Source organism: Melitaea cinxia, chromosome 3 (genome assembly GCF_905220565.1).
Source record: "Melitaea cinxia chromosome 3, ilMelCinx1.1, whole genome shotgun sequence".
In the NCBI taxonomy this organism is placed as follows: Eukaryota; Metazoa; Arthropoda; class Insecta; order Lepidoptera; family Nymphalidae; genus Melitaea; species Melitaea cinxia.
In genome coordinates, this window is record NC_059396.1 from 9544942 (window position 1) to 9560192 (window position 15251).

At 33.0% G+C, this 15251-nt stretch overlaps 2 protein-coding genes across 2 annotated transcripts; one reads left to right on the forward strand and one right to left on the reverse strand.

Moving 5' to 3' along the window:
* Positions 1-1306: 1306 nt before the first annotated feature.
* LOC123669153 (actin-related protein 2/3 complex subunit 5-B) lies at positions 1307-5683 on the reverse strand. The gene is made up of 3 exons (XM_045602786.1): positions 5325-5683; positions 4949-5021; positions 1307-1606 (listed from the first exon to the last, which is right to left on the reverse strand). Exons 1-3 carry the CDS (start codon positions 5462-5464, stop codon positions 1367-1369), a joined length of 453 nt encoding a protein of 150 aa, XP_045458742.1. The 5' UTR covers positions 5465-5683; the 3' UTR covers positions 1307-1366.
* A 3186-nt stretch (positions 5684-8869) lies between these two features.
* LOC123669426 (programmed cell death protein 10) lies at positions 8870-12674 on the forward strand. The gene is made up of 5 exons (XM_045603031.1): positions 8870-9088; positions 9453-9630; positions 9725-9857; positions 10097-10258; positions 10908-12674. The coding sequence occupies exons 1-5, from the start codon at positions 9017-9019 to the stop codon at positions 10990-10992; spliced, it is 630 nt and encodes a 209-aa protein (XP_045458987.1). The 5' UTR covers positions 8870-9016; the 3' UTR covers positions 10993-12674.
* The last annotated feature ends 2577 nt before the right edge of the window (positions 12675-15251 follow it).

Sequence of the window (15251 nt, forward strand, 5' to 3'; positions counted from 1 at the left end):
AACGATTACTTTCTTTAATACTCACTCGCTTGTGTAGCTGGAGTTTAAAAGGCAAGAGCGACGGAACATTCACTGTTGTAACTACATTTTAGTTATGTTACAGTAACATTTCCGTATAACAGACGTTTAAAGCATTAATTTTGAAAATCTAAAACACTGTTTAATTGGTTTTATAAAAACTAATGTATAGTAATTAGCAATCTTCTATTAAATTTATAATCTCAAACATGTTTATATAACTGAAGTAATATTTAACCCGTGTTTAATGGTTCGCATTCGTAGTTAGGTAATAATTCAAATGTTATTTGCGGTATCGTGGTATAAATTATTCCTTTTGGATTATAATAAATTTGTGCAGTGAAAAAACCTGTTCTATTAGTTTTTTAAGTAACATTGTGACCGCAGAGAAGTGCTGCTCCAGTTTTCGTTAGAATATTTATAAAAGCGTGCAGAGGCGTAGCGTGTTGTTTGCCGCCTTGGACCCACCGAAAATTTGCCGCCCGAGGCCCAACAAAAATTTACCGTCCGTACCATAAATCTATTTAATTTTTTTTTTACTAAATTAGTTTGCAAAGACAATTTTTATTATTCTCGCTATCCGTCTTCCAAAAAGGTGGAGCTTCTTAATTGTACTGTATTTTGTATGTGAGTTTGAAAAAATCGTGGTGATTTTGCCACAAGGGCCACCGGCACCGGCGGGATGTTACAGGCTGTGTCGATCGAATCCAGTATCGATTTAGGTATTTCGTATATTTTTTGTTAATATGGTTAGTTTCGTTATGTAATTTAATTTTTTAGATTTCAGATGAGAAGAGAAAACTTTTCAGACTTAAATCGTATCGCTTAAAGTGGTCTGCAGGTTTTTGGTTTTACCGCAAAATTTTAAAGTACCTACTTACCTACGAGTAGCAGCGGAAAACTACGAGAATACTGGTGTCTACAGGAAAGTTGTAAATCAATGTTTCAAACTATCCTTTTGATTGGAGTAAAATGCAAAGAGCCTTAAATCACTGCCGAACAGATCAATAGCACAACTATAATATGTTGCAATACGTACGTTAACAAATAAAAAAATAATAATTATGATACGCTACTGGCGTTACGTATGCATACACAATTATAACTTTCCTAGTAACGATACTCTTATATTATAGCGTTCCTGTAGAATACTTTAGATAATCTAAAGATTTACTAAAAAACGGTTTTGCTAGGTTCATATTTTTTTACCTTTTTTAAAATTAACCAAAGCCAACATATTTCTGTATATAGCTGGACCCTATTATTAAAAGGAAAATAAAATATTTTATTGTAATATCAAATTTATTAAATAATTTATAAAGTACAATATTTAATTACAATTTAAATTTTAAACTGTCATCCTGTCAGATAGAACTCGAACAATAGAACCAGACCCACCAATGTTAAAAGCTTTCTCGTGCCATAGCAAAAGATGTCCGCTTGATCCTTCGGATGGATATTCAAAACCTCGATAGATGTATTTCATTAGAATGTCTATGTCGTCTACTGACAAAGTGCCAACAGCTTCTTCGATCTGCGCAGATTTGATTGCAAGGAGGACTTTCAGTGTCAAAGCTAGAGCATTATCCTGAAAAAAAAAATCAAACTACTTTTATAATACGATCTTCATAAAATAATTCAATAATTAGATTATTATTTTTTGACCTTTGAGTTTATGCATTTATTAGATCATTTATTTATTTATTGTGATACAAAATTGTTGGTTTACAAAATAAAATAAAAAAAGAGAGAGACTTGAATTGATTGAAGTAATATGATTTTATAATACTGAATTTAGTTTATTCAGAATTTTAAATTATACCATTATCATGTGACCACCCAACCACCACCACCTATTTCGCGTTAAATGCATATGGATGTACATATATATACCAAAATAAATTCAACGACACGTTGGCGCAGCGGTAATAGCACTGGCTGTTGCGCTGGCGGATGCGGGTTCGATTCCCGCTCACGAAAACATTTGTACCGACCATATAGATGTTAGTCGTCGTCTCGGCGTTGTGTTTGTGTATTGTGTGTTTCCGGACCCTCAACACAGGAGATAATCCTACTGGGGGATCCGTTGAGTTTGAAGCGTTTATTAATTATTATTATTAACATTTTATACGATTTTTGTTTGTCTGTCTGTCTGTTTGTTCCGGGTAATCTCTGAAACGGTTCGACTGATTTTGATAGCACTTTCACTGGCAGATAGCTGATGTAATAAGGAGAAACTTAGGCTACTTTTATTTTAGAAATTTATTTATTTAATAACCCTGCAAACTGAATAATAAATTTTTTGTTAAATTCTACGCGGACGAAGTCGCGGGCACAGCTAGTGATAATAATAAAATAAGAACTGATTATTTAAATAAAAACTTAAAAAAGGGAAAAAATAATCAGACTGGAGACATCCAGATTCGAACTGGAGTTTTCTGGTCCCGGGACCGACCGATTTCCCACCAGTAGACTTCAATCCCAATCTCACAAAAACACGAATTCAATACAGTTCCAGTTTCAATCTGTCATATTTAGGTACTCTTGAACAAATCGAGCTTTCAATTGAATTGAAATTGGAATCGAATTGACAATCGATCGGTCGTAGCCATTATAATAAAAAAATATTAAGAAAATAAAGTTTAACTCATGAAATTTTATGTTTTTTAAATTATAATGTGTCTCTAATAATTAATTATTATCTATTATATTGTAATTCCTTAAATTAAACCTAAAACTGATTTTTAAGCATAAAAACGCAAGATATATTATTCATTCTGGCATATTGTGTGTTGTTGTTAAAAAAAAAGCTCACGACTGGCGCAATTTTGATACTTCTAAATTTCAAATTATTTCAGTTATGTATTTTCTTAATTTATATTAATAATTAACTTATCTTCTTTCTTTATTTACTTCTGTAATAATTTCTGCAATTTTACCAGTGTTAAGCTTAAATTAGTCAATACAAAAGTTTATTAATATAGTTAAAACAAAAGATATTAGAGACTTACTGTGATTTATATTTAAATATTAGAGATATAAATACTGTGATTTATATTTAAAAATTGCTACCTTAGGTTAAGAGAGGGTAAAAGGCTAATTGTTAAGTATTTAGTTCTATTTTAATAAATACTGTGATTGTGATATTGTTGTTAATGTGTTAAATATAGGCGCCAGCCGCACTATTATCTTAATAGAAAACACTTTTAGATACACAATCGAACACTAATAATAATTGTGTTTGCTCGCAAACGAAAAAAAAAACCGACTTCAATTACATCGACGAGTAATACAACGTAGATCGACGAAAAAATAGTCAGGTAACTACGCGTTATCAAAGATTACTCAAAAAGTAGTTATCAGATCTCGATAAAATTTATATGTGACCACATGATAAACATCAGCTTTCGATTAAATTAAAAATTATCAAAATCAGTACACCCAGTAAAAAGTTATTGCGAATTTTTGAGAATTTCCCTCGATTTCTCTAGGATTACATCATCATATCCTGGTTTCCTTATCATGGTACCAAACTAGGGATATCCCCTTTCCAACAAAAAAAGAATTATCAAAATCGGTACATCCAGTAGAAAGTTATATGGTATAATACAACGTAGGTCGACGAAAAAAGCGTCAAGTAAAAACGCATTATTAAATATAACTCGAAAAGTAGTTGTTAGATCTCAAATAAATTTAAATGGGACCAAATGACATACACCACCTTTCAATTAAAAGAAAATTTGTCGAAATCGTTCCAACCAGTTAAAAGTTCTGAAGTAACATACATTAAAAAAAATACAGTCGAATTGAGAACCTCTTCCTTTTTTGGAAGTCGGTTAAAAGTTAACTTTATTGAAATGAGTAAATTCAATCCCAAACACGATTTCCAAGTCGATAGTCAACGTCAAAATATTGTCAAGAGTGCAAAAAATGTTTAAGATCGAGAAATCACAATTTCTATTAGTTACACAAAATTCCACTGTAATTGAGTCAAATCGTGCGCTAGTGTAGTGTTCAAGAGTACCGATTGACAATTTCTCAATCCCAATCCTAAATTTGAAATAGGATTGAGTTTCAAGAGTAAGCCTGCTGAGCTATTAAAGCTTTGTAGATGGTTGTGAAATTTGTCATCATATTCTAATGGTATTGTAGTAGCTTTTATTACCTGAAAACACAGACAAAGTGGCATTTTCTAAGAATAAATCCTAGCTAGGTCAGTTTATCGTACCCGAAACTAACTACTTACTAAATTTAATGAAAATCATTGGAGCCATTTCCGAGATTCAGATTATATATATATACACACATAATATGTATAAAAGAATTGCTCGTTTAAAGGTATTGAATTACAAATCTAATACACTCTGTTCATTATACTAAACTTTACATTTAAATATATCATTGTTACATTTATTTCTTTCTGTGTATATATAGAATGTTCAGTCTTTTTATTATATTTTTCGGTTCATAGTATCATATATTAAACAGTCTGTCTCTCTCTGGTGGAATTATTCCTCATTTCCAGCTCTACAGAAAAGTCCTCAATAGCATTATTATATCTATCTTTGTAGGATAAATTACTATATCCATACAATGCAGTAATTGAAAAGCTATTTAGATAAAGTATTAATCTTTATTAATTGAAATACATTAGATACCTAAAGCATTTAATTCACAATATGATTGTCCTTTACAAATTGGATTTTTTCTTAATCCCTGGCCTACAAGGAGACAGAAGCCTATGCCCAGCAGTGGGATGATAAAGGCTGAATTAAAAACAAGTAAACAAAATGAATTTTAGCACTAATTTAACACTGATGACAGGACTTGCTTGATGCAACCAATTACTCTACACTGGGATCCTCAGTATTGCTAAGATTGTTACACACTAACAATATTTATAATTCCAATTTGCTTTTAAATTACTTACTTTTATTTGCTGATTGGGCGATCCAAGGGGAGCATTATTCAAAACATGTTTGAGTGCGTCAATGTAGCGACCTGTATTTTTAGGATTAAGAAAACTACATATTTGATTATTAAATATTAACTTTTTTAACGTGAAGTTAAATAATTAATGAAAAATTATTATTTCTGAACATTATAATTAAACATTAACGTTATAAAATATTATGTTTACGAAGTTTTAGCAACAAACTATTTTATAAAAGCCAAAAAAAGTTTAGGAATCATTAGGACACTCGAGTGAGTCATTGATTTATTAAAAAACTAGCATATAGAAGGGAACTGAAGATTTTTTTCTTTGTAATTAAATATGAAATAAGCGATGTGAGTGAAAAGGATATTGATTTAGTAATGCACAGACTTCTCCCTCATCAGGTCCGGTGGGTATGGACTGTTCAGACTCATCTTCTTTGAAGTTATCTTCGTTGTACTGATCTATGTCTATTTTACGGAAAGCGGAATTTGAAGTATTTTTAGCCATGTTCGATTAACGAGTTAGTTTCAGTTAGTTTGACACTCTTTGTTGAATTAAAAAAGTTTTAACTAATTTTACTATCTGTACTATGACTAATGACTATCTGTGTCAAATCTGTGTGTTACATATAGCGGTGGGCGTTATTTATCGTAATCGGTTTCAGTAACTAGTTACGAAGCCAATAACCATATACGTAGTTTCGCCGATACGAATGTAACGATTATTTTACGTACGCAGTTTTTTTGCGTACGCAGTTTTATCAAAAACTTGACACAACGACCGGCGCATAAGCGTTTTGCCTAATAACGTAACAGGTTACTAATATTAATCATTACAATACGCAGATACGCTTACGCGTAGGATAAAAAGAGATGGCTATAAGTACTATAGATGCATCTTTGTTTTCGAATATGCTCATGGGATTTTGTACGCAATTGACTATGAGCTTAAGTTTATTTTAATACGCACAGTTTTTTTAAAGAAATATTAATTTCGGTCGTGTTTCTTTTTAAATATTTTCGAATTTACTATTTAGCATTAAGTTAAGACAGTTGACGAGTGATTAATTATTAACGATTAATGTTATTGTCTCAACACTTCAACACGAAGTATGTACTAAAATAGTATGGGTTTTTTGTTGTATTTTTAATTATATGTATGTATGTATGTATTTCGAAAAATAATTAAAAACTGTACATAAAATCAAATGAACTTCTAAATACGCCTGCATCGATTATTATGTCTATACAAAAATCAAAAAGTAATTTAAATAATATGTTTTGCAGCCAGTCGTAAGCCTGGATAAAATATGAAGGGAAGTTAATTTAATTATACTATCCATCAATATTAACGTACGTAACGGCATTCGTATATGTTACAAGTTATAACATATAACTACTTCATAACCATAATACAAACAAAAGTAATATAACGTCGCCGTCCCGTACTGATACTGTATACTAAAATAACTAGTTACGAAAAATAAGCAGTTTCGAAACTAGTTACGCGTATCCACGAAACTACGTATAACCGATTACATATAAAAGACGTTACGACCCACGACTAGTTACATATATAAACCTACTTACTGGTGTTATGTGTTTTTTCTTATCTTTCAATAGGGAAGGGCACCAAATATCGATATATTGAAATATCGATATTTTTTGCGGAGATATTTTTAATTTCAAAATATCGATAATCGATATTTATTTTTGAATATCGAAGTCGATATTTTTTTAAATTATATTATATTTTAAATGAATTATGTATTCTACTTTTATTTCAACATATGGTCCGTTTTATCTGTAAATGAATAACTGTAACAGAAACAGAGCGCGCGAGAGTTTGCGAGTTTTGGTATTAGTACTGTCTATATCCCTCTGTAGTTTGTGAACGCAACCAAAAAAACATGTCTATGGGTAGTTTCTTTAGACTTAATTTAAGTGTGATCAAATACCAAAGTGTGAATCTAATGCTAATCTATGGTGTAACGTGTGCGTACATGTTCATTAAGCTGGACCGATTTTGACGGGACTTTCACTAGCAGTTAGCTGGTGTAATAAGGTGTAACTTAGGCTACTTTTTTTTAGATACTTTTTAAAAATATCGATACGATATATATCGATATATTTTTTTCATTTGCCCATCCCTATCTTTCAACCACAACGACCACAACCAGTGGTCTCTTGTCTCTGGTCTCGAATCAAAAGAGTATTTAATGGACGCGTTCCACTAAAGGTCCACCACGACCGATACCTCCGTCGAGGCTATAACTTCTCGACTCCAATCCGCGGCCACCGCCCTCGGCGAGTGGTTTAGGAAATGGAGAATCGAAGTAAATTCCGAAAAGAGTGTAGCAGTGCACTTTGTCAAACACACCAGGCACGTCTTCTGGACGAAAGGTCGACCCGGGACCATAACCCTGTTCGGCACTCCGATTCCTTGGCTAAAGGAAACAAAGTACCTAGGCGTCATTCTCGACAGTAAACTTTCGTTCAAAGCCCACATTAACCGGGTCCGAAACAAGGCAGCGTTCGTACTAGGTCGATTGCACACGCTGCCGGAGGAGTAAAATGTCTCTTAGAAATAAGACGACATTATACAAGGCCTGCGTACGACATATTATGACCTACGCGTGCTCTGTCTTCGCTCATGTGGAGCCAACCCTCATCCACAGGCTCCAAATCATTCAGAACAAGTTTCTACGCACTGCCACGTACTCGCCGTGGTCAAATCCTCTTGTAGCAGAGGCTTGTAAATACGTAGGTAGAGGAAACTTACAGATCGTACAAAGACGTCCCATGCACGTCTTAACCGACCCTGGCGATAGGATCACGGCGCTTAACGCCATATAAACCACCACACAAAAGACACACACACACCGCCCCCGCCAGCGAGGGCGAGGTCCCCACGTTCTGACGGTTCGCACGCGCCTAGGCGCGTAGCGGACCGTCCGTAAGCCGTCTCAGCGCTCCGCATAGCGCCTCCTTCACTCCGATGACGCTCTAAGCCGAAGTGCGATCTCGCTAGGAGGCACCCTTAGGGCGTGCGTTTTCCCCCCGGGCCCTCCCAGAGGGCTCCCCTTCTTCCTTCGCGTCCGGTGTCTTTAGTACCCGGCCCCTCTCACCGGTGACGCTGTAAAGGCCGCTAGAGCCAACAGCACTCAACACTTCGAAAAAAAAGGTCCACAAGTACACAAATCACAATGCCATTGACCACAACCCCTGAAATTGCGGTTCCACTAAGGCACTAATGTAAAAACGCCGCGGGCGTTGTAGGCGAATTTTATAAGTGGAATGCATATTTGAGCGCTGCCATGTGTCAGTAGATTTTTTAAAATTCAAAAACAACTGCGAAAACGCAACGATAAATTCCCGGGAATCCATGTTGAATTAAGTTTTACTCCAATCCATGCGAAATATTCACTTACAACCCCCACAGTTGCATATCTTTATCATGCCACCATATTGCAAGCACACAGCTCACACCTGACAGCGCCCAAATATGCATTGTGCATGTGGAACGCGCCCACTGATTTAGTGCTACAGTGCTGTACTCATGAGCATGAGCAGTATCGAAAAAAAAGTATCGTACTCATAAAAGTATCGAAACTTCTAGGTATCGAATACAAACATAAAAGTACTCCAAAAAAAAGTTTGTCACTTCCAATTATCGTACAAATACTGAACAATTGTTTTCGAATTTCAGTTGACCAAATAGAAGTAATATTAGGTACTCATTTAAAACTTTCGATACAATGCCAAAAAGTATTCATCGCGTAAAAGTATCGAATGCAAAGTATCGAGAACAAAAGTATCGGTATCGAATGGAAATGTACTCGGTATCACAAAGTATCGATAATTTTTTTCGTGTCCCTAGCTGTCATTTGTCATTGAAATGACAATTGTAACAATATACTTTTTCTTGGTGCTGACAGTGAATTCATTTATGTGACTAAATAAATCTTCCTGTGTTAAATAAGCATTTCATTAAAGTTTTTTTTAGATATCTTCTGTCTAATTGTTTATATTGCAAAATTTCGAACATACTTTAGTCAGAATGACAATGGGTGATGAGTTGCCTGTTACTTCTTTGGTTTTACCTGTTCTTATACGTCCTGTCTTAACCCAGGTATATAAAATCACAGATTTATCCATGTAACTGGTTAGCCTGAATGTATAATTAGCATTTATAAAGTATTATGTTTTTGTTTTTACAATATTATTATTATAGAAATAATGTGTTTTAAGAAAATCTTACAAGAATGCGTTCAGACGTATTGCGTGTTTTCGATAGGTATTTTATTGTTGTCATGCCTGTAACTAATTATTATAAGATTCTTCTGATAATCATATTTGTTATTTTTAAGCAGTTCAAGCTGTATCATCATTACTTTTATTTTAGACCTAAAATATTGCTTATTTAAAATAAGTATTTTATCTTATATAATAATATAGTTTCTAATCTTAATTTAGATGATTAAATAATTTTTCAGTTAGAAAAATATGACATGGGGGCTTCACAAACCTTACGGGCAGCTCTTACGAAGGCTGAAGCTGCCTTACCAGGCCTTAACTATGATTTAGTTGCTGGCATTATGAGAAGAGCAGACATTCCCGTTAATATGAATGAAAGCCTACTACGCCTTCAAGGAACATTAACAGAAGCTGAATGTATTTACAGATTTATATATTTATTGTAAAGAATTTCTAATATTTTTAGATCTAGAGAAGAATATGTCTAACTTTTTTATTATTTCATTAAAAGGTGCTGATTTAAGACTAAATAGGTCTGAAGAAGCATTTCAAGAGCTCAACAAGAAGTCCACTGCATTAAAGAAAATTTTGAGCAGAATACCTGATGAAATTACTGACAGAAAGACTTTCCTTGAAACTATTAAGTTAGTATCACAAAAAAAAAAAACAAAAAGAACTTTTAGAATATTATTAACATTGTTACATAATTAATCATGCAATGATTATGTTGTTTTCTTTGATGATAATGTTATTTACCCTATCTCAGGCGTCTATCTCGTCTACCACCTAGTCTATAGACCAACATACAAAACTTAATCCAGTGTAAAACATTTTTGACTATGGCGAGAAATAAAGTTGATTGTTATTGTAATTACTATTACAGAGAAATAGCGTCAGCCATTAAGAAGCTACTAGATGCAGTAAACGAAGTGTCCACGTACACACCTGGTCCGGGAAAACAGGCTCTGGAGCAAAGAAAAAGAGAATTTGTCAAATACTCCAAAAGATTTTCCAACACTTTGAAAGAATATTTTAAAGAAGGACAGTAAGTAAAATCTAAACTATTATTTTAAAGCTGATGAGTTTGTGTGTTTGTTTGAATATAGTAGGATTTAGTATCAGGATCTATTGCTTCAAATTGAAAAGTTATTTTTGCGTTGGATAAACTATTAACCGTGGAATGCTATAAGTAATATAAATTAATGCAGGTGAAACTGTAGGGTACAGCTAGTTTATTATAACATTACAATTTTTTACTGGTGTTCTAGTATTACATAAGCAATCTCATGATAATGAGCTCTCACATTTTCTGTACTAGAAGAAATGAACAATGATGTGACAATGATGATTTTTTTATAAATTTGACTTCTTTATATGTACTTAATTAAATAATTTATTTTAACTAGAAAGTTTTTATTAATACAAATTTTATTATTGTAGATTTAAGCAAAGGATAAGGTATAACTATAAATGAGCTGTAGTCTTTTCAATTTGAATTAATTGATATAATTATAACAAATATTAATCATGAAATGTTAATATTTAATATAAAGTAAGATTAATATTGCGTTTAATTATCATTAACATTTTTATAATTATTATATTGTTACATTGAATTCTATTGACACTATAAGTTTTAAAATTTATAAATTAATAATACTTAACAATAATTTTTATATGTTTTTCTTTTCCAGAGCAAACGCAGTATTTGTCAGTGCACTCTACTTAATTTACCAAACAAATCAAATTTTATACACCGTCAAAAACAAGTCAGAGTAATAAGTATGAAACGTTTGGTCCAAAAACCGTTTATTAAATACTAATTAAGTACTACTTAGTCTTCTATTCCTAATTGATAATATTAACCTCCAGAATGTTATGTACTAGTAAAATAAATGTTTAAAATATTTGGGTATGTTTGATAAGTTCTTGACAAGTAAAAAATAGTGTAGAAAATATTAACTATATTTTGTTTTAAATGGGAAATTTAAGTCTTAAAAATTAGTCTTTAAGGTATTTTTAATGTAATCAAATGTATAAGAAAGGTAAAAGAAAGACATTAGGCTTGTAACTAAATCTTGTAAATAGACATTAAGACAACGTACAACTTACTTACTTACTGTTAAAAAAATATGGAGACTTATTTTTTCGGCTGTTTTTTGACTAAAACCTATTATTGAAGTTTAAAAAAATGGTTTCGTATTTCTGCATCATTGCATTTTCTCATTTTTGCATCTTTTCTTGAAATCTGTAGTTAATATTAATATTTACAGTACTTCTGATAAACAATCGTATTTTTTTTTCTATGTTTCATTAAAAAACTCTAAATAAAATACATGTTTTCCTTTAAGCTTAAACTTGTATGATTAGAGCTAAATATATGGTATTATTTATATAAATATTTACAATAAGATTTTCAATGTAAAAGTAACATCTATAAATACATATAGTATAAACCATGTACGACAATTTTTTTCCATTTATCTATGAATTTTTAGTACTCTATATTATATGTAATTTTTAATGAAAATTAGAGGAAATAAAGAATAAAAGATAGTTAAATATGATTAGATAAGACATGTTTACAACAATAACATAATGATATTGTTATATAATAATATCAGTACCTATTGTATGGTTAACTATTCAAGAATGTGAGATAAAAACTAAACTTTTCTCTCTGATTTTCATGTAATATTGCTTTTAAAAATTTTCTTTAATATTTTAGACTATTTAAATTAAACAAATTTCTACTCCTTTCTTGAAATGCAGGGAAATTGTATTAAGCTCAAAGTAGCTCTTTTTATTACAACTAAGAGTACAATTTGAGTCACAGGTTAAAAATTAAGTGTTTATAATACTTAGCATAAAATAGAAACATTTAAACTATTTTTTCCTGCGGTTTTATTTACTCTAGTCAATTTTGTCATATTCTTTTGGTAGCTTGTGCCTATAAAGATTGTGGTGAAAATGTAATTGTTTATTGTCGATAATTTAATTCAATATTTTTATAATAAGTGCAGCGTAAAAAGATTATCGATAATTATAACAGTTGTAATTTGTATATTTAATAAATTTCCGAATGTGCTTTGACGGGTCCTATCAAATTTAAGAATCTGCAGATGGATCCCGGAACATAACTTCACAAGGAAGTAACATGATGTTAGAGTTTGCGTATTTATTTCATGGACATTTGTACAGCGTAAAGCGGAAACTAGTACCAGAAAAGTTTTGTTATTAACAGTGTGTAAGACCACGGACTTCTGTTTTACCATAAACTTTGCTATTGACAAGTGGATTTTGTTATAACACTTATTTTTTTTGGTAATTTGTTACAAGCCTAATGGTATTTTGAAGTTACAAATAATTATTTAGTTTTGCACATAATTATGTTGTTTGTTATTATTCTGTAAATTTTAAATACTTTATTTAGATCTTAATCTAATACAGTTATCACTACATTTGTTTTTTCTTTATTCCTAATGGCAGTATAATTTTTATTATTATTTAAAGTCAAATTAATAAAATATTTTTTTCATGGAAGAGCCCTGCACAGGCACAGCAAGGATTGCTTTCGAACTTAAAAATACTAAGTAAAACTATTAAATTATCTTTTCTATCGCTCAATCTGGTGGAAGATGATTTAATATGTCATTTATTCTTTCTTCGTGCTCGCTGCGACTACAGAGTAAGATCCCAGGCCCCCCAGACTTTTCTTATTTCAGAAAATAAGAAAGAGCTGGGTGGCCTGGGTTCTTGGACCACTAGATTAACAGGTGTTTGTTTCTTGTTTCTTCACGGGCTGTTCTCCGCAACTCGACGTCTCATTGCGCCTATTTTGCGTGATTGGCTGGGGGCCTTATTCATGCCAGCCTAGCTCCTTGAGGAAGCCTAGCAGACCCCTTGTGTTGCCGACGACTTCCCGGAGCGACCTCGGTGTCCCGAGGTGTAGTGCCCTGTAGTTCGCCACACTACCGCATTCCAGCAGGATGTGTGAGGCTGTTTCTTCTGCCTCCATGCACCCTCTGCATAGGGGGCTGTCTGTAACACCTAAATTGTGTAAGTGCTTGTTAAGCAAGGCATGTCGGGTAAGAGCCCCGACCAGTAGTCGGAGCTGGGCTCTCCCATAACCGCGAAGTTTGCGGGACAATCCGGGGTTGATCGTCGGAAGAGCTTCCTTGGTCTGCCTGCAGGTAGTTAGGTTTGTCCAATATTCTTGGTGCATTTCCTTAAAAATGTGAAACGCTTCACGATTTTGTGTGTGATCCTTGCGCAGGGTTAACAGGTGTTAACCGATTTACGAGCGCGTGATTACGCTAAAATTTTCTAAATACTTAATCGACTTCAAAAAGAGGAGGTTCACAATTCGACTGTATTGATTATGTGTTGCCCTATAACTTTTTACTGGGGATAACGTTTTTGATGATTCTTTTTTAATCTTTGTTAGTTCCCGAACAATAATTTTTTGAAATCTTTTTTTTTTGCTCTCCTGCAAAATGACGCACATCTATATGTTATATATTGAAATATTTTACAGCCTAGTTTGATATAACAACGATAAATTTAATGTCTATAATATATTTGATATAATATAATTATATCATATAAATATAATATAATTGAACTAAGTTTCATCAAAATCAGTTAATTACTTTGTTAAGATTCGCGCGTTACTATCAATAGACAAAAACGTAAAAAAATAATGGCACAAAGTAGGATAACTACGTTATTGACCTCAGTGGTGTAGCGTGGTTTTTTTTGCCGTCCGGGGTCCACCAAAAATTTTGCGTCCCATTCTTTATTTAATTTTTTTACATTTGTTTTGTGCTAAATTTAAATTTTTTTACTAAGATTTTGAGAAAAAAAAAACAAACGAAATTACCTTAAAAGGCTTTTTAACACACTTGAAATCTGTAGTGATTTGGCATTTTTTTCTTCTGGCTTAATAAAAATCTCTACCAAAATTTAGCTTGGATGAAATTTTTGTTATTAAGAAGCGTCCTTATATCACATTTTCCCACAAATATCAGTGTTTTTCACGTACCATTTTAATTAATTAGGAGCCACCCTGAAAGGATATCTTGGTTTCAAACCACTTCCTTCACTTGAAAATTCCACATGCCGGTAATCTCGTGGGCAACGTCTAAATATTTACTTAATTTTTCTTTTTCGGCCTTTACGAGATTATCGTCATGTGGAACTGTAATGTCAACAATAATTGCTCGGCACACTAATCGGTCTACTAGCACTATATCAGGTTTATTGGCTGCAATCTGCCGGAAACAACATGTCTAATGGATTCTCCAGGCTTATGGCAAGCTCGGCATATGTCTGGAGTTCCGTCTTTCATGATATGTTTCCGGTAGTTATTCGTCTTAATAACTTCGTCCTTAATTGCACAGACAAAACCTTCGGTTTCTCCGAAGAGGTTCCCGTGTTGTAACCAGGATATAGAGCTGGGCTGGTCTACATCTGGGTCTGTCAGAACTTTGTAGAACCGGCCATGTAATTCCTTGCTCTTCCATGCGGCCACGCGGTGCATTACTATAGGCTTACGCCATTTCTCTTTGCCTAAGGACAGCGGAGTAAAGCCCCTATCAATTGCAACAACGTCCATGTGCATATCGCTCTTCATATTTAAAAAGTACTCTCTGAGATTATACACCTCACGATTGTGGAGATTTTTAGCGTTTAAAAAGGCACGACCCCCACATTTTCGTGGGATGTAATGTATAATCTCAGCTCTTAACAGTTTACGGACTTGGCGATCAAGGGTATCTAATTCCGTTTGAGTCCATCTCAAAATCTCAAAGGTGTAGACGATTAAGGGCATAACCCAACTGTTAAAGACACGTACCTTGTTACCGCCCGAAAGAAAGCTATTGAGAACTTTCTTCAGCCGGCCAAAGAATCGTTCCTTTACCAGTTGTTTCATGGCTCCGTCATCAATGCCCAATGCCTCTGACATTCCGAGATATTTATAGGTGTCACCTTCGTTGAGAGATCTAAAAGACAAAGAGTTGTTAAGTTTTAAATTT